The 24824-nt window shown below is 47.4% G+C and overlaps 8 protein-coding genes across 8 annotated transcripts; 5 read left to right on the forward strand and 3 right to left on the reverse strand.

The window, feature by feature from the left end:
* Positions 1–207: 207 nt before the first annotated feature.
* On the forward strand, positions 208–3253 carry BGW36DRAFT_300537 (uncharacterized protein; the record flags this gene model as incomplete). The annotated part of the gene is made up of 5 exons (XM_046211640.1): positions 208–255; positions 316–344; positions 400–665; positions 721–1620; positions 1671–3253. The coding sequence occupies 5 exons, from the start codon at positions 208–210 to the stop codon at positions 3251–3253; spliced, it is 2826 nt and encodes a 941-aa protein (XP_046069266.1).
* Positions 3254–4107: 854 nt separating this feature from the next.
* On the reverse strand, positions 4108–7496 carry BGW36DRAFT_345262 (putative endoplasmic reticulum calcium ATPase; the record flags this gene model as incomplete). Its single annotated transcript, XM_046213191.1, has 5 exons — positions 7264–7496; positions 7010–7167; positions 4640–6952; positions 4261–4583; positions 4108–4201 (listed from the first exon to the last, which is right to left on the reverse strand). The coding sequence occupies exons 1-5, from the start codon at positions 7379–7381 to the stop codon at positions 4108–4110; spliced, it is 3006 nt and encodes a 1001-aa protein (XP_046069267.1). The 5' UTR covers positions 7382–7496.
* An 818-nt stretch (positions 7497–8314) lies between these two features.
* Positions 8315–10154, forward strand: BGW36DRAFT_207698 (14-3-3 domain-containing protein). Its single transcript, XM_046209903.1, has 9 exons — positions 8315–8447; positions 8508–8748; positions 8873–8880; positions 8956–9002; positions 9069–9088; positions 9164–9175; positions 9227–9501; positions 9559–9646; positions 9701–10154. The coding sequence occupies exons 2-9, from the start codon at positions 8737–8739 to the stop codon at positions 10061–10063; spliced, it is 825 nt and encodes a 274-aa protein (XP_046069268.1). The 5' UTR covers positions 8315–8447; positions 8508–8736; the 3' UTR covers positions 10064–10154.
* A 1226-nt stretch (positions 10155–11380) lies between these two features.
* On the forward strand, positions 11381–12632 carry BGW36DRAFT_383340 (carboxyphosphonoenolpyruvate phosphonomutase-like protein). Its single transcript, XM_046216647.1, has 2 exons — positions 11381–11502; positions 11564–12632. The coding sequence occupies exon 2, from the start codon at positions 11588–11590 to the stop codon at positions 12386–12388; it is 801 nt and encodes a 266-aa protein (XP_046069269.1). The 5' UTR covers positions 11381–11502; positions 11564–11587; the 3' UTR covers positions 12389–12632.
* Positions 12633–13931: 1299 nt separating this feature from the next.
* Positions 13932–15677, reverse strand: BGW36DRAFT_301445 (uncharacterized protein; the record flags this gene model as incomplete). Its single annotated transcript, XM_046211686.1, has 4 exons — positions 13932–13971; positions 13993–14135; positions 14369–14985; positions 15035–15677. The coding sequence occupies 4 exons, from the start codon at positions 15675–15677 to the stop codon at positions 13932–13934; spliced, it is 1443 nt and encodes a 480-aa protein (XP_046069270.1).
* A 2816-nt stretch (positions 15678–18493) lies between these two features.
* BGW36DRAFT_361454 (uncharacterized protein) lies at positions 18494–19708 on the forward strand (the record flags this gene model as incomplete). Its single annotated transcript, XM_046214275.1, has 1 exon — positions 18494–19708. One exon carries the CDS (start codon positions 18494–18496, stop codon positions 19706–19708), a length of 1215 nt encoding a protein of 404 aa, XP_046069271.1.
* On the reverse strand, positions 19650–21913 carry BGW36DRAFT_383345 (putative maltose permease). Its single transcript, XM_046216648.1, has one exon. It carries the CDS (start codon positions 21586–21588, stop codon positions 20002–20004), a length of 1587 nt encoding a protein of 528 aa, XP_046069272.1. The 5' UTR covers positions 21589–21913; the 3' UTR covers positions 19650–20001.
* A 142-nt stretch (positions 21914–22055) lies between these two features.
* On the forward strand, positions 22056–24503 carry BGW36DRAFT_453976 (alpha-xylosidase; the record flags this gene model as incomplete). The annotated part of the gene is made up of 1 exon (XM_046221889.1): positions 22056–24503. The coding sequence occupies one exon, from the start codon at positions 22056–22058 to the stop codon at positions 24501–24503; it is 2448 nt and encodes an 815-aa protein (XP_046069273.1).
* Between the last annotated feature and the right edge of the window lie 321 nt (positions 24504–24824).

Consider the following 24824-nt stretch of genomic DNA (forward strand, 5'->3'; position numbering starts at 1 on the left):
TTTTTGCGCTGCTCATATTGCGACTTATCTGAGCTGAGCTCTTCGTCGACGATTGATCCCCTTGAAGTACCGCGGCCTTCGCACCAATATACGTATATCCGAATGGCACATGCGAAGACACCTAGCTGTCTTTCTATATGATAACAGTGACAATTGGAACGTGCTTCCTTGAGACGAACAGTGGTTTGCGCTGTGCAATCTCAACACATGCAGCCGGCCAGGACGAGAACAGAGGTCCTGTCCCAGAAGGAAAAGGTAAGCCTTGTCGCAAAATGCTTGTCCTTGTGGAATCAATCTGACTGACGATGACAACAGCTTGCCAGCTCCTACAATGAACTACTCCAGTTCGTACCCGTCCAAATTCGCTGTTATAATTTCGAAATCTAACATGCTTTACAGAGAATTCTCCGCAAATGACCTTCGGAATGTAGGGAATTACGCTCTTGGAAGGCTAGTTGGGAAGGGTTCCTTTGGCAAGGTGTACCTCGCAAAACACAAGCTCACCAACAATTCAAAGGTTGTTCTCAAGTCCTCGAACAAGGAAGACTCCAACCTAGCGCGTGAGATTCACCATCACCGTCAATTTTTGCATCCTCATATCGCCCGGTTATATGAAGTCATTGTGACTGAAAATCTGGTTTGGTTGGTCTTGGAGTATTGTCCAGGTAGGTAATTTCTCAAACAGTGAGAGCAAAATCCTAATGTTGTGTGTTTATGTAGGCGACGAGTTGTACAATTATCTCTTGAATAATGGCCCTCTCCCCGTCGAAAAAGTCCAGAGAATATTCGCACAGTTGGTGGGTGCTGTTGCTTATGTACACAGCAAGTCTTGCGTCCACCGAGATTTAAAGCTCGAAAATATTTTGCTTGACAAGAATGGGAATGTGAAACTCTGCGATTTTGGTTTTACTCGAGAGTATGTCGGCAAGTCGAGCCACTTGCAAACGTTCTGCGGCACAATATGTTACAGTGCGCCGGAGATGCTGAAAGGGGAGAAATATGCGGGTGAAAAAGTCGACGTTTGGAGTCTTGGAATTATCTTATATGCACTTTTAGCTGGAGAGCTACCATACGATGACGACGATGATCAGGAGACTAAAGCTAAGATTCTTAAGGAGGAGCCGAATTACAACGAAAAGTTCCCAGACGAGGCCCGATCGCTGATCAGCCTATTACTGTCTAAGAGACCGCTCTTACGTCCAACGTTGGCTGACATCCTGGCGCATCCTTTTCTAGGCGAGCATGGCGTTGAGCAACAGACCATCTTAGAAAGATCGCGACCTTCACCTTTTACCACTGCACTCGAGAAAACAACATTGTTGCGTATGAAAAGTGCCGGCGTGAACATCGATCAGGTCATTGAGAATGTTTTGGCGCAGAGATGCGACGCTCTTGCCGGCTGGTGGGCTTTATTAATTGAGAAAGAGGAGCGCAAGGAGAAAAAGCGTGAGCGCAAGAGGAAGGAGAAGGAGGCTGAAGCCCGCAGTCTCCGCCGACTAAGTGCTGCGAGCAGTCGCTTGGAACGCATCTCGACTGCTCTGCTAGAGGTTGATGAAGAGAGCGCTGCTACCGATACTCTTCAAGCTCGTGGAAGGAGAGACCGTCGTAGTTTACCCAACCGTGAGTCCTAATTAACCTGGTTTTCCTGTATGGATTGCTAACGTCAACAGCCGAACTTTCCATCCCTGAAGTCCCCAAAGTTCCTGAAGAGTTCACCAATCACCAGTCAGACAGCGGACTACCTCCACGGCCTATTGACAAAGATTCCATACGTTCGTTGAGTTCAACGCGGCGTCCAGTACCACCACCAAAAGAACGCCGTCGCTCAAGACCGAGCATGCTTCATATCAGTGCCTCCCAACCCGAATTGACGTCGCATTCAAGCGGTATCTTTAGACGCCGCACCGGCCGACGCCATCATCATTCTTTTATCAGCCAATTGGCGTCACTCAAACACTGGATAGTTGAATCTGCAAAGCGTGCCAAGTCTCCTCATCCCAGAACGCCAAAAAGTGGCGGTGGACAGACTCTTAAATTTCGACTAGACAAATCTAGCCCTGGAAAAGGTCAGGAGCAGAACAATAAAGCTCGCGGGGCTAGTACTTCTACCAACACAGATGCGCCGGTCGTAACACCAACTCAGATCAAGCGGTCATCCAATGCCAGCAGCCTCGCGCCGAACAGTGCCTCATATGCTCATCATCGCAACTCTTACACCCGCCAACCTCACAGTAGGAGTCACCGTAACTCCCTCTCACCCTCTCCCCTAACTCCGCGAGGCTCATATCGGCATTCTTCGACTGGTTTGCGCGGGCGCAAGTCTACGTCGTCTTCCATTTCTTCAGTACGCAGTATTCATCATGGCCATTCTCACTCGAAAGCTTCATCCATCTCATCGACCAGCATCGATACCATGTCCACACCAGCAGCGTCCACGAGAGTAGCTCGATCACCTCATACCTCTGTCAAAGTGCTCCCTGCTACTCCGACGGCATCTTCTCGCTTTCCCAATAACATTCGGCTTGTCAGAAACACCGCCGGTGGGCTACGGGACGTGAATGAGCCCGAAAACCACGGTATCTATTCTGTTTTCAACGAGACGGCACCTGGCTCATTAGTCTCATCTCCATCTGGATTCGTGTATGCTCGTCGGAAACGAACCCCATTCAAAGGCCCAATGCTCCACACAGGCACTGCCGTCGTGTCGAGCGGCTTCGGAACGCCGAATTTGTCACCACCCCTTCTTAAGGGCGGCCCAGCACAGGACTCCCAGAAGCCCGCTACGCGCAAGAGTCAAATTATCGAGGAAGGAGACGAGGACGAGGATGAATATATCGAGGAAGTCGATACTTTCAGCAACTCAGACGACAATATCGAGACGAATGAAGGGCCTCCAATAGACGCTATTGAAGAGAAACTTCTACCCCAACCTCTCGCAGAGGCAACAGATCTCTCCACTCCCTCCGAAAACAAAACAGTCGAATCCTCCAATAAACCGGTTCTGCAACCAGCACCAGACCTGCCTTCTCCCAGCGTCCATCCGCCTCGTTCCTCGTCACTCCACACCGCCGAGCTCCAACACGAACCTCACTCTAATAATGACGAAGTCACGGAACCACCCAACCCCGTATCCTCATCCCTTGGACCAGAAGCTACCGAGGCAGTCACCGAGGATGAATTGACGAAACATGATACCGACGGTCTCCCCTCCACCGCCGCCGCCGCCACCACCACCTCCACAACAGAACAATAGACTGCTTTATTTTTCACACTTCTCAAATCTGCCGTTTCTCTTTCTTATCTTTCTCATGTACCACAAGACTCATACTCTTACTTATTTTCATTATTTTCAGATCTTATCCATTCTGTTATTCACGAGTACATATATATATATACTGTTTATACCCCTGCAACCGCACCATTACAAGACAGCCTGACATTATCTCCATATTTTTTTTCTTTTTTTTTCTTTTTCACTTTGGTTAGCGAATGTCAGTATACATGTATACATGTACTCTTTCAAAAGCAAGTCGATTCTCCGTGTAGGCCAGTCAGTTGCTGCTTTTCTACATGCACTAATTGGACAGAATCATCTTCTTATTTCTCACTTCTCACTTCTCACTTCTCACTTACGTATAAACATCAGGTTAATTCAATCATGCATGTGCCTCATCAATTACATGTACATGTAGTACTAGATGAAGCTCTAGCTAGTCTAGGGTTACCCTCAACACAACATTTTTGCTCATATATATTATAAATATATATCTCTCTCTCTCGCCGCCCGCTCCTCTGTTAACACAAAGACGAAAAAACCACATAAACGCGGTGGTCACATGCAATGCAAGTACGAGCCCCGAGTCAATCTCGGTCTCGGTCTCGGTCTCTTCTAACTGGTCTTTTCCAGAACCATAATCATGAATCTATCCACGCCAGTGAATAAAATAGACATCTATATAATAGATAAAAACAAGAAGATAAAAAAAAAATTTCTTTGATCACGCTGAATTGATGTCGTTAACAACGGTTTTCTTTTTTTTTTTCTTTCTTCTAAATTTGAATTGAATAAAAGTATATTGGTTTTATCCAATATTCCCTTTCTATCTACTAGGCGGCCTTCACCTTGCCGTTCATGGTCACGGGCTCAACGCGCTGGTCGTAGACGCGTCGCTCGACGAATTTGAGGACTTCGTCGATGATACTGGGTCAAAGTTAGTTGATGCTCGTAGGGAAGGGGGAAAGGGAAGGAGGAAAACTTACATCACTGGCAAACTAATCACTACAACTGCCTTCCATTCATTCCAGTCCAGGGGCAAGATTGCGAATAGGCCCTGCAAGAACGGTACGTACAGGATGGCGAAGTGCAGAGTCATGGACAGGGCGATGGCGTAGACGAGCATCAGGTTGTGCCACAGCGGGAAGGTGAGTAGGGATTCACTGGAGGAGAGCGCGTTCATGGCGTTCAGCATCTCGATCACCACAAGAATGGAGAGGGAGACTGTTGAGGCAGACTTGGACATGTCGTTGCTGAACATCTCGCATCCGAGCTCAGGGAATTCGGATGAGCATTTGTGGAAGTGCGACTGCGGGTGTTAGTAGGGAGGTGATTAAGAGGGGCACGGAAGGGGGGGGAGCTTACTAGTTGCCAATAGGAGATTTGAGGACCGGATGGGTTGTACATGAACCACCACACGTATCCAAACACAGTGGCTAGGCCAACGTAGATTCCGATTACCATGTAGCGGAAGAACAGCCATCCGCCGACTAGCGCTTCGTCGCGCTTGCGAGGACGGCGTCTCATGACATCGTGGTCAGGAGGGTTGAAAGAGAGAGCAGTGGCAGGGAGACCGTCAGTGACCAAATTCACCCACAGAAGCTGGACAGGAACCAACGCCTCAGGCAAGCCCAGCGCCGCAGTCAAGAAGATGGATACCACTTCACCAATGTTGGAAGAGATCAGGTAACGGATGAACTGCTGAGTGTTGCTGTAGATAGAACGGCCCTCGCTGACTGCAACCTCGATGGTGGCAAAGTTATCATCGGCGAGAACCATGTCGGCCGCGAGCTTGGCGACGTCTGTGCCGGTACCCATAGCCACACCGATATCAGCCTTCTTCAAAGCAGGGGCGTCATTGACACCGTCGCCGGTCATGGCAACAACGTGGCCAAGGGACTGAAGAAGATCCACCAGTTTCGATTTATGAGAAGGTTCGGTGCGAGAGAAGAGCGAGGCAGTCTGGACAGCCTTGATCTGCTCGCTTTCACTGAGGTTGTCGAATTCTCTACCGGTATAGCTTTTACCTTGGAGGTTTTCATTGGTGCCAAAGACACCAATTTGACGGCAGATAGACTCGGCAGTGTTTCGGTTGTCACCAGTGATGACAATGACGCGGATACCAGCTTCACGGCAGTTCCTCACAGAGCTGGCCACTTCAGGACGAGGGGGGTCAAGCATGCCGACCAGACCGATCAGAGTCATGTTGCGTTCCAGTTGGGTGTATTCTTCAGAAGTCTTTGCAGTGTGCAAAAGTGGATTGGCGGAGACATCTTCCACATTGGCAAGTGCCATTATACGAAGACCCCGGTTACCATATTCAGTCACCTCCTGCAGAAGCAGGTTGGTGTGGTTCTGGGTCAGAGGCACACGAGAACCGTTCGCACCGAGCAGAGTATGGGAGCAGCGTTCGAGGATTGATTCCGGGGCACCCTTAACCAAGAGCTTTTGTTCTTTGCCTTCACCGACGAGTACGGACATGCTTTTACGATCACGAGAAAATTCAAAGGTCGATTTCAACGGCAACTTGGACTCAAAGTACTTGCTAGTAGCATGCAGTTTAGCAGAGGGAGCGAGTGATCGGAGGTTATCATTGAAAACAGCATTGTCGCTTCCAATCTTCTCAACCAGCACGCGCAGGGCTCCTTCGGTAGGTTCACCGATGCAAGAATAACCAGTCTTTGGATCATAAGCCAAGATGGATTCGTTGTTCAGTGCGAGGATTTCGGCCATTTGGCGAACCGTTGACGATGAAACCGCCAAGTCATTAAGCTCTTTGCCGTTTCTTGTCAATGAACCTGACGGCGCAAAGGTTGTACCTTCGACTTCAATTTCTTCAAGGCCTCGTCCGCTAGCATCAAGATAGACAACTTTTTCAACGCTCATTTGATTGGTAGTCAAAGTTCCAGTTTTGTCCGAGCAGATAACACTGCAGCTTCCCAACGTTTCAACAGAAGGCAGTGACCTGACAACAGCATTCTTAGCAGCCATTTTCCGAGTTCCCAGGGCCAGGCATGTGGTGATGACCACGGCGAGACCTTCGGGAATGGCGGCAACACCGAGAGAAACGGCGATCTTCAAATAATAAATAGCGCCCTTTGCCCAGCCTCCATGAGATGGGTCGTTGAAGTGTTCAATGTTGATCAACCAGACGAGGATACAGATGACGGTAATCACTTTGGCGAGAACGTCACCGAAATCGTTTAATTTCTGTTTCAAAGGAGTAGGCTCAGAGATTTGAGAAGTGATGCTTTCATGGATGCCTCCAATAGCTGTAGAAGCCCCAGTAAGAACCACGATGGCGGTGGCATGGCCTGCCACGACAGTAGTGCCTGAGAAAAGCATGTTGATTTGATCTTGCTTGACGGCTTGCTTATCCTTGACGACTTTGGTATCCTTGCTAACACTTTCGCTCTCGCCAGTTAAGATAGCCTGATCTAAGCGAAAGCTATTGCTCTGAATGGACAGCAACCGGCAGTCAGCCGGAATGCGGTCACCCACGGCGATGTCAATGATATCTCCCGGCACAAGCTCCTCCGCCTTGATTTTTTGCAATGCTCCATTGCGAACGACCTTGGCCTCGTTGGCGGAGTATTCCTGAAGAGCGGCAATAGCCTTCTCAGCACTACTTTCTTGCGACACACCGACAATGGCATTCAGAATCAAAATGGTCAGGATCTAGCAAAGGCATTGTTAGTCAGCAAAAAGGTTCAGTCGCGAGTGAGATCAACTTACAACAGCGGGATCGACAAATGCAGTCCAGTCATCTCCGTCTTCGAAAAGCGCCAGAACGAAGGAAATGGCTGCGGAGCCGAGAAGAATCAGGACGAGCTGGTCCTTGAACTGCTCGAGGACGAGTTTCCACAGAGGAGTGGCTTCATCTTCGGCGATAGCTATCCAAGTCGAGAGAGATTAGCATGAGACAATAGACAAATATGCAATCCGCGATAAATATAAATTATATGAATCAAATATTGCGCGAAACTTACCATTGGGCCCATGCTTTTGTCTTAATCGGACCACTTGCTCTTGCGTCAAGCCTATCTCCGGCACCACGCCGAACTCCTTCAGCACCTCTGCAGGCGAGCGAGTAAATGAGCCCTCCATTGGGGTAGAAAAAGTCTAGAGCCGTTCTCAGAAATCCTGATCCCGACAAAACAAGACAGAGTCTGCAAACACGAAGGAGAGAGACGGAAAAAGGTGTTCGCTGCGCAGAAGAGGACAACATGCGGGCTACCGTCTGTGGCTAGTCCACTATCACGGCTATTGGCGCCGGTAGGGCGGATATCGGCCGCGCAGGGCCAAGCTGCCAATCCTGCTGGTGTAACTAGCGTCTAATCAAATTATTATCAAACTAAATGCACGTTGGCCAATGAGGATTACATATGAAAGCAGCCCTAAACGCTTCAGGGAAGACTGCCCACATCTATCATTACATGTAGCAAGCACGTTGTACTTTATTATATTCAGGTACCGTAAAGTTATTGTGATGCGTATGATTTCAGAGTGAGTACTTGCTAGCTAGATGTTTCTTATGGCTGCGCGTGAAGACATTAGTATGCTCAACATCTCTCTTTTCCGTTGAGTAGTTACAATAATAATAATAATAATAATAATAACAATATGGATCTGACCGGCGAGATATTAAGATGAAGGTCTGTGCCTGAGGAACAAACATCCCGAGTGCAACGTGTTCTCTCGCGCCTGATTGGTGGGCTTTTCTTGCTACTCTTGGGACATCCAGGTCATGTGATCTGCCAAGCACCGGTCAGGTGACTGGTGCGTCTTGGCGTCTTTTGCATTCTGCCGGGTTCCAGGCTGGTATCACGTGTTCTGCAGTTTGTATGTTTGCCTGGCATCGCTCTTTATATCGATAATCCCGCAAGGAAGAAGCTGCGAGAAGTCATGGATATAGGCCTCTATTGCATTGCTAATGCTGCTACTGTTATTACTATTATTCGGTGATGAATAGATCATGAGGAGAGCAGTGTCTTATCAGGCTTCTGTCAGGCTGCCTTATCGGCGCGAATAACCACAATCAATGACGATATCCATCTGCACGTGACACGACGCCACGATTCAACCATCAGCATCATAGTATTATGGTAATATAGGAAGGAATCTTCAGAAGAGTAATGTTTGAGGCCTCAAATAATAATATTACTGACTGGAGGTACAATAGTCATCGTATGATAATAGTAGTAGTAATTAGCTAATAATACGCGGGCGGCAGCTAGGCCTAATCGATGACTCCCGCATCGCCAGTCAACCAACTCACTTAGCCTTTTGACCAAGTCAAACAGCCTAGTTGGAAGATCGCGGTTTGCCTCGTGAATTTTCTCCATCTTTTTCCTACTTCACCATCAACATCCCCAGGTCGCCTCGACTTCCTTCCGTCACCTCCCCAATTCACCCCTTCTGTCCTACCATCCTCCCACCCTGCTGCTTACTACTCTTCCACCATGACTACTGAGGTACGTACTCACCGCAGCCCCTCCTTCAACTACGCCTCCCCCATGCTGTGTACCCCACAGCCGCAATGGAAATCATCCTTATATGCACCATGAGCATCCATACTGACTGATTCTGTGCTGCCAGCGTGAAAGGTACTTCACTACTGACTCCCCAGTGCAGCCCACGCTGGAACTGCGAAGGAACTGCCAATGCTAATCCCCAAAAAGCAAGACTTTTCTCGCGAGGCTGTGCGAGCAGGCCGAGCGCTATGACGGTAAGAAAACCATGTTCGCATTGTTGCCTGATATGACCTGCTGACTGGTGCTTTGCGTTTTTGTAGAAATGGTCACATACATGAAGGTGCGTCGGCTCTACCTCTCATCTCCGGGAACAAACAAAACAACGAATTCAGTCATCGTACTAACATGTCCATAGGAGGTTGCCAACGTATGTATTTGCGAGACCATCGTGCCTTGCCGGTAATTAACGGTCCCACAGCTTAGCGGTGAACTCTCCGTTGACGAGCGCAATCTCCTCTCCGTCGCCTACAAGAACGTCGTGGGCACCCGCCGTGCCTCCTGGAGAATTATCTCATCTATCGAACAAAAGGAGGAATCCAAGGGCTCCGAAGAGCACGTCACTATCATCAGAGATTACCGCCAAAAGATCGAAACCGAGCTCGAGAAGGTCTGCCAGGATGTGCTTGACGTTCTCGACCAGTCCCTTATCCCCAAGGCCGAGTCAGGTGAATCCAAAGTTTTCTACCACAAGATGTATGCAGACCACAACCGTGACCTCCGACGGAATGTTGCAGACCTAATTTTTAATAGGAAGGGTGACTACCATCGTTATCTCGCCGAGTTTGCTTCTGGCAACAAGCGCAAGGTTGCCGCCACCGCAGCCCACGAAGCTTACAAGGTAGGCTCCCAATGGCTACATTACCAATTCTTATATATCTAACAAATCTTTCAGAACGCTACCGATGTCGCACAGACCGAGCTCACACCTACCCACCCCATCCGTCTCGGTCTTGCTCTGAACTTCTCGGTCTTTTACTACGAGATCTTGAACTCCCCAGACCGTGCTTGCCATCTCGCTAAACAGGCCTTTGATGACGCCATCGCCGAGCTTGACTCGCTTTCCGAGGAGTCCTACCGCGACAGCACCCTCATCATGCAGTTATTGCGTGACAACCTCACTCTCTGGACCTCCTCCGAGGGCGGTGAAGTTGAGAACCCCGAGGCCAAGGAGGACAAGCCAACTGATACTGAGGGCGAAGCTGCTGCTCCTGCCGAGGACAAGCCCGAGGAAGCCTCTGCGCCAGCTGAGTCATAAACACATTGGCTTGCTTTTAGTGCGCGTCAATATCTCACATTGCAACCAGCTTTGAGATAATGACTTGGTGTTAGCTCCGGCGGGTTTACTATGCGGCCATGTCTTTTTCTTTTTATCTCCACTTTCTCCAGTAATTTCCTTCGATTTGCTATTTGTATTCCTGCGGTCAGTTGTGTAGTTGGATGCGGAGTTTGTCTTTGGAAGCCCATTCGTGCTGGGTGGATATGATATTTGCGTGCGGCTCTCCTTTCTACAGCCTTTTTATTTACGGCTTGTCAGCCCCGAAAGCTACTCGCCACGACATACTTCGGATGGCAACAGACTCGAAGATAAGGACGGAAGAAGCGTTTGTATGCTCTTATTCCTTTTCACCAGCTTTGTCTACCATCATAAGTCTTGAAAACGCTGTTTATGCAACCAATCTTTACTACTCCCCTGCACAGTTACTGTGGCTTTGAATCAGTTCGGAAGCCCCAACAGTTGACTTGTGCAGTTGGAATTATTACACGTGGAATTTCTTTCAAGAAAGATAACCTCAATTCACACAAATTATCATTATGCCCCACAAACACTACAATTCAATGAAAATGAGTATTTTAACATTCACCATCGACCAGCTGGCTATTATTCGTGGCTAATCCTAAGTCGACAGTTGTAAGTCTCATCAGCAGATCATTCCTATGTAGGGTTAAGGATCATGCTCAAGGCTAGCTCTGAGTTACCAAGTACCTAGTTATAAAACAACTATGTGTCACACTGACATGCACAGCATGGTGCCACTTTATGCTCAGCCTAATTCATAGAACATTGATAAAACGTAATCATCAAGCGAGATTTAAGCGGACTAAGTCTGTGTCGTTACTCCACTTGCGTATATGGATTTGTATAAACTTGATAGTAATGACAAACGTCTATCGGTATCAGCGTTGTATAATACAGTAAACTATACCAATATTAGATGTTAAAGTCTCTAGTTTTCATATAATGTTGGCTGTCATTGCTTGATCTTTCAGACCCGCCATCTTCGTTATATATTCTTACCATTCACCACTGATCTCCCAACGAGGGTTTAAAATACTGTTAGACAGACTTGTACCGATTGTTCCCATAGACGTCGATCAGGTTCTTATCATCGTTCAGCAGTTAAAAACATAGCTCCAGTGTCATTACACAAGTGAGGGCCCTCAACTCCAACCAAATACAGTCTGATGGGTGTGATAAAGGGTATGGAAATATATGACGAGATCAGCCGCGATGTTGATAGCTGAAGATGGATGACCCCGCTGCTAAGCGGATACGAGTTTATGACTCACCACTGTTCCGTGATCTGGATATACAATTTCAATTATCACAGTAAAAGATATTCCTAGTAAAACTACCATTCAGATTCTGTCCATTCACCCTCTCCAGAACCTTTGATTCTAATTACCTGACAAAAGGTTAGTCAATTGTTTGGACGGCGTATGTCTAATCCTTAGCGTTTCTAATCCAAACTGCCAGTATATCTATCTATCTATCTGAAGCATGGCACCTTCAGCATTAAACGAGAGAGCTAAACAGTTACGAGATCTCCACCTACCAGGCCGACCTTTGGTGCTGGCCAACGTCTATGATGCCGCCACAGCGTCGATTGTTGCCAACCTAGCTAATGCCAGGGCAGTGGCCACTGCCAGTTACGCAGTAGCCGCTGTTGAAGGAGTAAAAGATGAAGAACTATCTAAAGAGCAAAACCTAGCAGCCATTCGGCGAATAGCCCCCGTCGTAGCCAACAAAAACCTCCCTCTGACAGTTGATATTCAGGATGGCTATGACGATGTCAAACAGACGATTCGCGATGCTATCGCCTTGGGTGCGGTAGGATGTAATCTTGAAGATTTGTGCACCAAAACACTTAAAGTTAGACCTCTGGAAGAGGCGGCAGAAAGAGTACGACTTGCCATGGAAGCTGCACGGGAATCGGGAGTGCCTGACTTTGTGATCAATGCTCGCACGGATATTCTAGGCGAGGACACCGCAGCTGAGGGAGGGGCCTCAACATCTATTCTTGATGAGGTCATTCGGCGTGGAAAGGCGTATCTGGCCGCTGGTGCATGTACTGTGTTTATATGGGGCGGTGGGAAGGGTCGAGGAGTCTCGCGACAAGAGGTCGAGAAATTCAGCTGGGCTCTGGATGGACGTATTAGTGTCAAAAAGAACATGGGCTCGGACTCGCTCTCGGTAGCGGATCTAGCTACGATTGGTGTGGCTAGGATCAGTGTTGGGCCAGAGCTATTCCGAGTCGCTATGAGAGCGTACCAGGGGGCTGCTGAGGGGCTGCTTGAGTGATGGATGTATGTATACATCACCAGTGTATTCATCTGAAAAAAAAACGTATGAAGAGTTTTGATGTTGCGATCTAATCATTTTATACGTTTTATCACGACATACATAGCACTCATATGAAGTGATCGAATTAATCAAATGTCAAGATTTACTGTTGACATTACATCGAATCCCTTCAGCCAAACAGTATTTGCTTCACTTAGCGAGCTGATTCTTGCACAGAGGAATACATTTAGATATACTGTAGCACAAATCATTAGTTTGATCAGCTTCAGCTTTTTCCAAAAGAAAAGGCACTAGACGAGGCGGTGCATCTCCTCCGATTCTTCCTCAATGATGGTGTCGGGGTTGAGCGCCACTACACCACAACCACGCCTATTTAACTCGCGAAGAGAGTTACCCATAAGACTATCATCCCTTTGGTGAGGAGTTACATGGACCAGGCAGACCTGCAAGATTCCAAGTGTTGTTCAAAGCGGAGTAGTTTCTCTAAGCTAGCCTTCTTGGGTCGAAAAGGATAGTCGGGATGGAATGGTTATTGTTCCTGTGAGTATTAGTTAAATAAACTTAACAAAGACATGGCTAGGACTCACTTCATCAACCACATGGACATGTGAATCCCACGTGTCCGCTTGAAGCTGAGGTACGAGCTTCCTATCAATCGCCATTGATGAAGTCATTATATTCGTTTTTGAAGGTTTCTTCGTGAATTATTATTTGAGATCACAACACAGGAACATTGAGATGGATGATGGAAAGAAGCCGTGGCCTTCAAATACATGGTCATATTTGTGAGATCTACAATGTATGGCAGCGATGATCGAAAGTCCGAAGTTACTTGACCAGGACATCCCCTACATAAATCCAGGATGCGTCATTCACCTACATCCGAAATCCGTTTTCAATCATACAGACGCTCCAGCATCAGAAACGGATTAATGGATTGTAGTGGATGAAGATATTTTACCGTCCAGGCCAATTTCCGGTGTTATTCTTTTCATCAAACCTAATGATCCAAAACTTAATATCCTTTTTAGAATGTATACTACGCTAACTGGTTATGTAATATGGATTTGAAGCGGAGCGGAGATAATCGAAGAGTGTGTAAAATGATGAAGCCAGTTCCGAAAGTCCTTCTACAGTCCACAGCGCGAATACATATATTCCATACGGCACTGCGGCATCCTCTTTGAAATTGTTTAAATTCTGTACATGGTAGGCTGCATAGTTTACAGTGGTTTGCACATTCAGAGTAACTACTCAATGACTTATTGTTTGTTAGTGCCGGGGGAAGGCGAATGAGATACGCTTCATTGCATATGCTAGAGTAATCTAAGATAAAATAATATGACATAGGAGACTCGTTACCATCGCGTGATTCTGTTTCGGCCAGTGTTTGATAGTTAATCAAGTCTAGCTCCCATTGCACACTGCACGCGCTGCCTCTCTAATCTCTACTGCCATCGCGTCTAAAGGAAGCCTTCATCGGTTCTTACGCGTCGAGCAATTGCTAGACCAGTGGCCCGTCTGGCCACAGCTGAAGCATTTAACACTTGAAGGAGTCCGTGAATGTGTCGTGGCGCTTCCTCTCCTAGGGCTTAGGCAACTCCCGGACCAGTGACCGGGCAGGCCGCAAGTGTAGCAGTTTCCGCGCGGGGACGACGCTGATGATATCGGTGGTGTTATTCTTCCCTTCTTGGGGGTCGGGCAATTGCTGGTCCAGTGACCCGTTTTCCCGCAGTTGTAGCAGCTCGTGTTTGAAGGAGATTTAGACGGCGTGGTGCCTCGTTTCTTGGGGTGTGGGCACTCGCTGGACCAGTGACCGGGTTGACCGCAATTAAAACAGTCGGCACTGGAAGAAGACCGTGACCGGGTTGTGATTGTAGCCGGTATTGCCGAAGCCGCTGATTGAGAACTTGAAATCGATAGCTTGTAAAAGGATGTATTTAAGATAGCAACATCATTCGCAGCCCGTGCCGCTACGGTCTTTTGACGGTCATCGTACTCCCTGCCTAAAGCATCCTCAAAGCTAACAGCAAGTTCCTCAAAGGCATCGTGGACAAGGTCCGGAGTATACGCCCAACCCGTCGACGACTCCGAAAACGACTTCGTTAAATCCTCAATAAACCGTATCGTAATCTTCTCTGTACTCTGCTTCAATCCTCGAGACGTACTCGTCAAATATCGGTTGCTCCACAGATTCTTGTATAAGCCCCGCTGATACTGCACTAGGTCTGGGATATCGTCTTTGACGAACTTGAGCGTCTGCTGGCTGATGTGCTTTCCTAGGTCTACGAGCGCAGACTCCGGCATCGAAGTTCCAGGTGCGAATTGCCTCATGGCCTCAGATACGGCTAGGAGAGCATCACAGATGCCTTCTGATATATTCTGGTCGAAGACAAAGAATTTATAGAGATCCCATGAGTTTTGAGACGCATACGCCGAGGACAACATATGGTCAAAAATCTGGTTGAGACTCTTCATGCCGCTGTCGAAGGATTTAATGTATGCCTTGTATTTCTTAGCAGTGTTGTCTGCCCTGGTTCCTCGAAGCTGGCGACCCAGTTCCGTGTTAAGTTGCTCGCCATCTCTACCCTTCTCTATAAGAAGTCGTTAGTATATACCACGACGAGTGATCGTGATACGAACCTTCCATTAATTGACGGGTTCGTTTTCGACACGTTCTTCTAACGTCATCCATCCAGTCATCTTCCTGCCAAGCTGTATTCAGCTCGCACAGCGCCTTGCACAGCTCCATAGCGAAGAGTCTTCGGAAGCAGCTTTCATTTGGGCAGTAATTGGCCACATAGCTAGGATGGAATCCATTCACAACGCGGACAACGTGGCCATTCGGGAGCGGCAAGTTATGTACCTGATTGGTATTCCCAAGCCCTTTCCCAGAAAAGGAGAGATCGTCCTGACCATGGATTCGCCAGCACGCGAAGAGAACCTCGGGTTTTTTTGCCTCTAGCATGGAGATGAATGTGTTATATGCACGCTCTGCTTCGTTAGATAGTTCTTTCGAGGAGATCTGCTCGGTGATGAATGGGAACGCATCGAATACGCTCGTTGTTTTCAGACCTCCAGAATCATTCACAAAGGCGAGCGACTTGTCCAGGTAGGCCAGGGTAGCAGATTCGTCTCGAACCCACTCCACGTCTGCAGTAAAGACCTGTGACTTGGCTGGTTGCTGCAGCGCAATGACCAGACCACCTGTCATGTCTGGTTTGGCAAGCCATGCGGCGAATCCGGCTTCGTGTTTAGTAGGAGTGGTCCTGTTATCGCGGACCATAGTGTTGCCAAAGGCCTCGATTATGTCTGCATGTTTGCCGACTCCATGGGAATGTTTCTGCTTCGCGCTCGGCAGAAATCGCTTTAGGCGGTGGTCGACGGGGATTCCGTTGCACAAGTGTCTCTCATTTGATGAAGCCATAATTTGAGTAGAAGTATACTCAGAGTAACAGAGCTATCTGAAGATCTCCGAGACGACATCGTGCGAGTCAATTCAAAGTTCTTGGGGGGAGGGGTGCCTCTAGCTGGATGCACCGTCAGGCTGTGTAGCCGCCGTTGCGCAGCCTCGTTCACATATCTCTGAGGCATCACAGCCAATCAAGAAAGCCGTGGTGTGCAAACCATGAAACACATCGTGAATACGAGTCATGAGCACACCCCTATTAACCTTCCATGCCCCGTACTGCTAATAGTTTGCCTTTGTGCATTTCGTTAATGTTCGTAGCATGTGGCGTGGGTAATGTAATGCGAGGCACAGAGGCACAGTACCTGCATTTTGTAAAGGAATCATGTGATGTCACATAATAACTAGCGTACACTTTCTGCACCATACTGACATCCAGTCAAAGTCTTACAAGTCTTATGGTGTCTTCTGAGGTGTTCCGAAGTCTTATCGACCAACCATAACCCTAAAATAAGGTAATCCCTGTTGGGGCACCAATATACTAGATGCCCAACTTCTATATGAAGGCTGTCACGGGTCAGGCCCGTGTTCATGAACGACAAGGTTTGACTAGATACAAAGAGAAACCGACGAGAAAGAAAGGAAGAAAGGCTCCAAGTATGCCGGAGGTGCGGCCTTGGATAGCTTCAATGCCGGCCACCAACCTTCCCTGGATCAATCTAGTTCGGCTGTAATCCAAGTAAGGCATAGGACGGTAACCATATGAGGGTGAACGTAGAGAGATCCAAATAGGACCAAGGGTCAACCCGTTACAAAGGCAGACTGAGACCAGATTAGAATGGAGAAATCAAACTTATCCGTGACATGTTGAGTAGCAATGAACTAGCTATATTCTAGATTACCAAAACTCTTTTCTAATCCCCGTTCTTGGCGTGAACTATCCAATTTAGTCACGAAGATCACATGCTTATGCAGCTCTTCAGCTTCTTGCCTTGTCCACATGATTACCCACCTTCCTTCCTCTTTTCAACTTTTGCGCTGCATATCCCTTTTGAAATACTCCTCGACCAGACGATGAATTTCTTCGACCTTCCCACTTAGATCTGTCTCGGGATCTATTCAGAACTCCTCGTTCTCTCGGAACCAATCGTCTTTGTAGGTGACCATGGCCCTTCGTCACGACCCCTCTTTCGAGCCAAAAGGGACGGGCTCTGTCCAGCTCTTCTCCGTACCAATATGACGGTGCACCGCGAAGCCAGCCCACTACTCTATTCTAATAACTGCTTTCAGTTCCCTGAAATGTCCACGTCTTGTGCTCCATTCCTTAACCAAATCTGATCCCAAACAAGCTATATTCGCCATATCTGTATTCCCTTCCCCGCCTTTGACTATTCCAAGATTGGTAAAGCTGGGCTTGACATGGCGTGTATAAATGATCTAGAAATCATCCGAGATACCTGTACAAGCATAAGGATTCTCGAACTGTTGGTTTGGCCAGATTACACGGACTACACACTTAGCCACTCACCAATCGCAGCAGGGGGGTTGGATTTACTTGACACTCACCTTAAGAATATTGCCTCCCTCAAAGAGATTATAATTGATTTTGAGTGTACCCGGAAGACGACCCAAGTGATGATTTGACGGAGAAGATGCACGGCTATGGATGGACTGTTAGTGTGACGAAACTCGCCAAGAGAAAATGGATCTCTATGGATGATCGAGTTGAATTTGAGAATGAAGAAGATTGTTTGGAATATGACAATGAGCTGTTCCTCATGGAGGAGCTGAAGAGGGAGCGGAAGGAGAAAGAGCGGTGGGAAGAAGAATATTACAGGAGAAGACGCGATCCCTACTGGAAGGAACGATTCGGACTATGATTAAGCATTACCTACATGAACCAGCTCTTTTGCTACAAAAGTGTTGCTCGCGCAGCGTGTATGGCGATTAAAGTGAGATTGTTAGGTCCGAGATGGTTCCCTATAGCTTTATGATGGAAATTTTCGGTATCCCACGAAGTAATGAGAGCGTGAATGTTTCAAGTGCTAAGCTGGTTGTGCATTCTACTGTAAGCGAGCGGTTTATTTCATCATAGATAGGCAAATAAGATACGTAGGCTGATTCTACAATTAGCATGTACACCCCATCATTCATGGAATTATATATTCATGAAAAGTACAATCCTGTCAGATTAAATTGATACTTTTATCCAATCATCCTGTTCCTACAACAATAAATGATCGTAGATTGCAATATCTGAATTAATTCCTAATTATTAGCCGTAAGTCTATGATCTTTAAGTCGAAATAACTGTCTCACTATATACACATCCACAGTCGTGGTTGGTGACATCATTCCCAACTCGCGATTCTCATTGACGCCGACAATGCGCAGTCCTCCATTGTCAAACCCCTAGTATAATATCAGCCTTGCCCTTTTTAGCTAATTGTTGGCCGAAAAGCCACTACACCAAAAAGGGAGCCCCCCTCATTAGTGAGGGTAATTAATTCGGTGCTTATTGGCTGAGTCTAATACAGATACACTAGTGCGGATGTGCCACGGTATGGCGATTACAAGCATGGCCACTCGATTAGGCTCATCCACCATACGGTCCAAACGTCTTTGAATCCAAAATGCAACCCCTCAGTTCCTAGCTGGCCCCGGTAGTCATCAGTGCCATGAGTGCTGTCAACATGTCCTCCATACGAGTTCCCTGCGATCAATGTCGCCAGCGTCGGATCCGCTGCGATGGACATACTCCCTGCGCATCATGTCTCCGCACGCACCTGTCTTGTCGACGCAAATACATTCGCAAACGACGAGGCCGGAAGGAGGGCGATGGCAAACAAATAGCTGCCCTACGAGCTACTGAAATATCCGATGTCCAGGGCTTCATTGTTAATTGCAAAGAAGCAGGGGATATTTTATCCTCAGAAGACCTGCCTGACCTAATGAAACGTTGTGTCGGTGCCTACTTAGAACACATGTACCCAGTCATGCCCCTTCTCAAAAGATCCACGCTAAGTGATTGGTTTGATCGACCACTGTTGGCCAATGAGCATAGCATGTTATTTGCCCTTTGCGCCTTGGTCACCACATTCATGTGTGGTCGTAGCGAATCCATTGTTGGAAGCGTGGAGTGGCAGTCCGTCGCGCGGCTGTTCGTCCGAAAGAGCCTTCTTATGCGGTTAGAATATGATTTTATTGACGACAGCACTGTGCTGACGCTTTTATCCTCTTTCTTTCTCTCCGTGACATTCTTCGAATTACACAACATTCGACAGTGCTGGTTTTATCTCCGCGAAGCTATTAACTTAGCCCAGATTCTTGGGCTGCATACAAATGAATTTTACCAAGACATGGACGACGTAGACGCTCTATTCTGTCGCCGAATCTATGACATTTTGTTCGTCACTGAGAGGTCATTTGCGATATCGAGACATAAGCCCGTCCTTTTATCGCATCCATTGCCCCCTCCTGCTAAAATGTCCCGTGGAGAGCAGGAAGAGGGGTCTGAAATAAACCCCGGATTTCGCCAGCTTGTACAAGTCTATTCCCAGCTTGATGTTGATTTTCTTCACAATTGGAGCCAGGAAGGTTTGGTTTGCTCTAGTTTTTCGAGAGAAAACCGTGAACTTGATCTGGTTCCTGACTGTGACTTCATCTTGAATACACAAAAAGCAGACATCTTTGTGACACAACACTGGCTTGATCTTACCTTTTGGAGGGCTGCCCTGCAGCAGGGGTTACTGTCTACCAGTGCGAAGTCACGTTCCAGGACGTTTTCTTATCCAGAGGATATTAGCTTGTCCTTGCTCCTGGTATTATCATCGCTGCCTACAGAGTCCGTGGAGGTTCACGGATTGGGAATTGTGAGTAATATGATGTATTTTTCGTGTTCAAACTAATGCTTCCTAGTTTGAAAAAATTCACCATGTGGGTGATAATCTAGCGGACTTTATAAATTGCTCCGCGAAATTAAACGGATGGACAGAATCGATTGCACAAGATTTAGACAGGCTTAGCGCTATTCAACAATACCTTTCGTTGACTCCAAACTCTAATATGAAATTTGCTGTACCTCTAGGGAGACGGTTAGCTGCATGTTATTTCTGTTATAGCGACCCCTTTGACATGCCTCGTGAAGTACATGAAGAAGCTACATTTTCAGATCATGAGAGATGGGATTGCACTAGATATATCAACCCTTCCTAACAATAGTTGACCGGAAGACATCCACCTGAGTCGAGGCAAAGTCGCGGGCAGAGACTTTCTGTGCGAAAAGGACATCAAGTTCCGCATAAGTCCTACCCTTCGGTTCTGGGAGACGGAAGAAAATCCAGACAACACAACAGAAACAGACACCAGCCCAGAAAAAAGCTGATTTGGCTCCCCAATTCCACGCTGTTGTGGTTAGCTGGTAATTGATAAAAATATTGACGACAATCCCGCCAATATTATACAAATTCCTAGCTAAAACCACCGATTTAGCTCGCAGACGGGTCGATGAAAGCTCAGAGACAAGGGAATAGCAAACAGAGCCGACAGTGAGGTCATATACGAAAGTGAAAACTGATAGCAGTGCCCCAATAGTCCAATTGGTTCTGCTGCTGCGCGGAGCCAGTGACACCATCCCGATGATTAAGAGGAGACAGAAAAGAATAAATGATCCATACAAATAAATGGTCCGTCGTCCGGCGCGGGCCATCAAAAACCAGGAAAGAACTGTGCCGACTGCTCCTAGTGCATACTGGATCAGCGACATGTTGAACGAGGCGCTCTCTGGAAGTCCTGCTGCAATATAAAACACAGTTGAGTATCCCATCAGTTGTGAGCCACAGATGACTTGGATCAACCAGGTTAAACACACAATCTCCGTGCGCCGCAGATTCTCTCCCTTGAAGCATTCCCAATAGGAAGTGGATGTTGTTGTTTCTTTCTCAAGTTGATCAGTGTACTGAATCATACTAAGAGTCTCCTCGACCATGTTATAAGAGCGACTCGTCAATCGTATTAGGCTCCTGCGTGCTTCCTCCACCTGGCCATGACGAACACACCACCAAGGAGACTCCGGGGCCAATATACATATTATTACCAAGGGAACAGGCCATATCCACTGCACTGCAAACGGAATTCGATATGCCCATTGGTCCTGTCGTTCAAGCACAGCCTTCAACACGCCAGAAACCAAGAACTGCCCAATAACCCAGCAAAGGTTGACATATGTGGTCAGATAGGCTCGGAGAGCGACAGGACAAACTTCGGAGGCGTATGCGGTAGTAACGGTTTGAAAGGCGCCCCAGGGGATTCCGCATAGTATTTCTCCAACAAGCAGCATCTCCACATTCTGTGCAAAGAAGGGAATGAATATGAACCCCGTGATCAGGCAGAGCGCAGCGAGGATAGTCATACGGTATCCGAATCGGTCTTGAATGATACCCGTAAAAAAGAGGCCGAGGATTTCACCACAGAGAGCCCCATTCGAGAGGCCGGATTTCCAAGATGCAGGGATTACATAGGAGCCATCGGGCTGTAGCTGCCCGTATTTACGGTTGAACTGTGGCAGGGCATAGAAACTGGAAAGCAGCATGACTGCATAGCCTTCCATGATCACTGCTGTAGACAACCCCAGGGACCAGACCACAGCCATGGAATAAAGTCGGACTGCTTCATAGAAGCCCATTTGGACTTGGACGTCAATGGCTTCGTTGGCATTACGTTCCATGACCTGAGCCTCAGACGAGTCCTGCGTGGATTCGAGGTGGGAGGCATCGAGGTCTTTCTCCATATTGAAAATTTTGTATGGTATGTATCAAGGTGATAATGAGAAGGAGAATAGGATATCAAAATGCTGGCCATAACTCCAGGATGTAGTTCTAAAGTATTTATACACATCGACATCCGATCTAAGTTGAATGTGGAGGGAAATCTGGGGTCGACTCCGTGCAGTCAACCCAGTTAGAATTGGAAATCTTCGTATCAGAGAAAAATCCTAAACTGGCTACTAAGTTGCTAACGATTGGTAGTCCAAGTGCAAAGTGGCTGTAATTGACTTTGTTAGTGGCGGAGATATTCTCGCAGAATTAATCGCGGAATTAATCGCGAATTTTGTCACCACATTTTGTTCGATCGACAAGATGCTCTTCTCTGTAGTGCGATTTAGAATGACTTACCAAAGTTCTATAAGTACCAGTAACTCTATAAGTATCGATAATATGTCTTGCTGTAGTTATCTATTACCTGTACGCGTAAACTATGATGACCTTGCCGACCAATGCTACAAGCCCCATAGCGGACCACCGGGCCATCGTCTCGGGTCCTTCCTATCGCTTCACGATCCTCACAGATCGACTGATTCGGTACGAATGGGCTCTCGATGGACAGTTCGAGGATAGAGCTTCTACATTTGCCATTAATCGGCATTTTCCTGTGCCCAAGTTTCACGTTATCGACGACAATGATCTGGAAATCATCACCGATAATTTCCACCTGACCTACAACAAAAAAAGATTCTCATCGACAGGTTTGGTCGTTTACTTCAACTTCAGGCATACAGAGTGGGGGGCTCCATGGCGGTATGGGGTCTCAGCAGAGCTCAACCTGGGTGGTACAGCTCGGACACTGGACCTTTGCAACGGCCGTTGTGATATGGGGGAAGGCATCATGTCCAGAGCAGGGTATGCTACCCTTGATGATTCAAGTTCAATGCTGTTTGATGGGGATTTTGTGGCTGGCAGAAGGAGCGGAGACCGCGTGGACGGCTATCTCTTTTGCTACGGCCATGACTACAAGGCGGCCATCAAGGCATTCTACGCAGTATCTGGCAAACAGCCCACTTTGCCTAGATACGCTCTAGGCAACTGGTGGAGCCGGTACTACGCTTATCATCAGTATGAGTATATCCAGCTTATGGATAAGTTCCGTGCCCATGACATCCCTATGTCAGTCGCGGTAGTGGACATGGATTGGCATATGGTGTCAGAGGAGTGTGTGCCTCATTCCGGGTGGACTGGTTATACCTGGAATAAGAACCTTTTCCCAGATCCAGAAAATTTTCGACGTGATTTGCATCAGAGAAATCTTAAGATCACGCTCAACGATCATCCTCACAATGGAATCCACTCACACGAAGACTCTTATGAGGAGATGGCCCTAGCTTTAGGCCACAGCACCGACCAGAAAAAGCCAATCCTCTTCGAACCTACAGACGTCAACTTCATGAAAGCATACCTCGAGATTCTGCACCGTAAACTGGAGAAGACCGCGTGCGACTTTTGGTGGATTGACTGGCAGCAAGGCCCGTACTCCAAAGTTCCTGGCCTCGATCCTCTCTGGCTGCTGAACCATTTCCACTATCTTGATCATGGACGGGACGGTAATACTACTCCACTTATCTTCTCACGATACGCCGGCCCTGGAAGCCACCGATACCCAGTTGGCTTCTCAGGTGATACTTTGGTGACTTGGGATTCGCTCGCCTTCCAGCCGGAATTCACTGCAACTGCGTCGAATATTGGATACGGCTGGTGGAGCCATGATATTGGCGGTCATCTTTTTGGATGTCGAGATGATGAGCTTGTCACCCGCTGGGTACAACTTGGCGTGTTTTCACCCATATTTCGCCTGCATTCATCAAATTCAAAGTGGATGTCCAAGGAGCCATGGTTGTACCGCGCGGAATTTCAGGGGGTCATGACGGCATTTATGAAGTTACGGCATCGCTTGGTGCCATTTTTATATACACAAAGCATTGTCTGTTCCATAAAGGATGAGCCGCTGGTGCAACCCATGTATTGGGGTTATCCAGAAATTGACCAGGCGTATTCATTTCCCAACCAGTACATATTCGGATCCGAGCTTTTAGTTGCTCCCATTGTCAAGTCTCGAGACAGAATAACAAACTTGGCTGCAGTCAAGGCGTGGTTGCCACCTGGTCGTCGCTACGTTGATATTTTCACTGGCATTGTGTACGACGCGGATCGCGGGAATACTTTCTATCGACGGATAGAGGAATACCCCGTTTTGGCACGTGAAGGAACAATTATTACCATGGATGCGAACTCCGCTCCACTCAATGGCTGCTTGAACCCTGACATATTCGAGTTTGTTATCGTAGTTGGACATGATGCCCAGTGCACTGTTCTAGAGGATATGGGCGACGATGTACTAGAGAAGATGCCAGAAAGGGGACACCAAAGGAAAGCTGTCGTTAATTTCGAGCAGGCTCAAGGAACATTGAACGCCAAGCTAGTCAATAGACCCTCAAAATTCCGTTTCTTGTCGGTGTTATCGATTCCCAATAACTTGAAAGTATACAACTACAAGGGCGTTGATTGGACTCAATACGCCAAGGTCACGGTTGAGATTGATTGTCAATTCCCCGGCCTCCTTGTTGAATGCCCGTTTATATCGGAGGACAGCGGCTCAATCACCATCGAACTTGGCACCAATCCTCAACTTGACGTGATAGACCCCATTGCCCGTATTGAGCGCCTGATAGTGGACTATCAATGCGAATTCGAGGTCAAGGATCGAATGTGGAACATAGTGACCGCCCGTAAACAGTCTCCCCTGAATACAGTGATAGGGTCGTTGATGTCGCTGGGATATGACGAGGGGATTGTGGGCCCTGTGATAGAGCTGCTGTTGGCCGATGCTCGGCCATACTCGCAATTTGACAGTACAGCACTCCCTAGTAATTAGTCACTTCTTCGATACAATTAACCAAAAATTTATAGAACCTGCAGGATCATCCCTTATTTTTGGTTAAACCTTTTTCCTCCTGGCATGTTTGAGCAATGATTGTGCCATTTAGACGTTATTCTGTTGCCTTCAATACTAGAGTAGATGTAAATTGGCAAACAGGTAGTATACATCACAGTATAATCAGTATGTCTATTCGGTGCAAATGAGCCAATGTTGACATCGCATGATATGTACAAGTAGCTACTACGGAATGAATTAGATTGGGCTCTTAACAGCTCGCTTTAGTAGTAATGGAGGCGAATATCTGATAGAGTAGAA

This window comes from Talaromyces proteolyticus (assembly GCF_021365285.1).
Source record: "Talaromyces proteolyticus strain PMI_201 chromosome Unknown BGW36scaffold_9, whole genome shotgun sequence".
Taxonomy (NCBI): Eukaryota; Fungi; Ascomycota; class Eurotiomycetes; order Eurotiales; family Trichocomaceae; genus Talaromyces; species Talaromyces proteolyticus.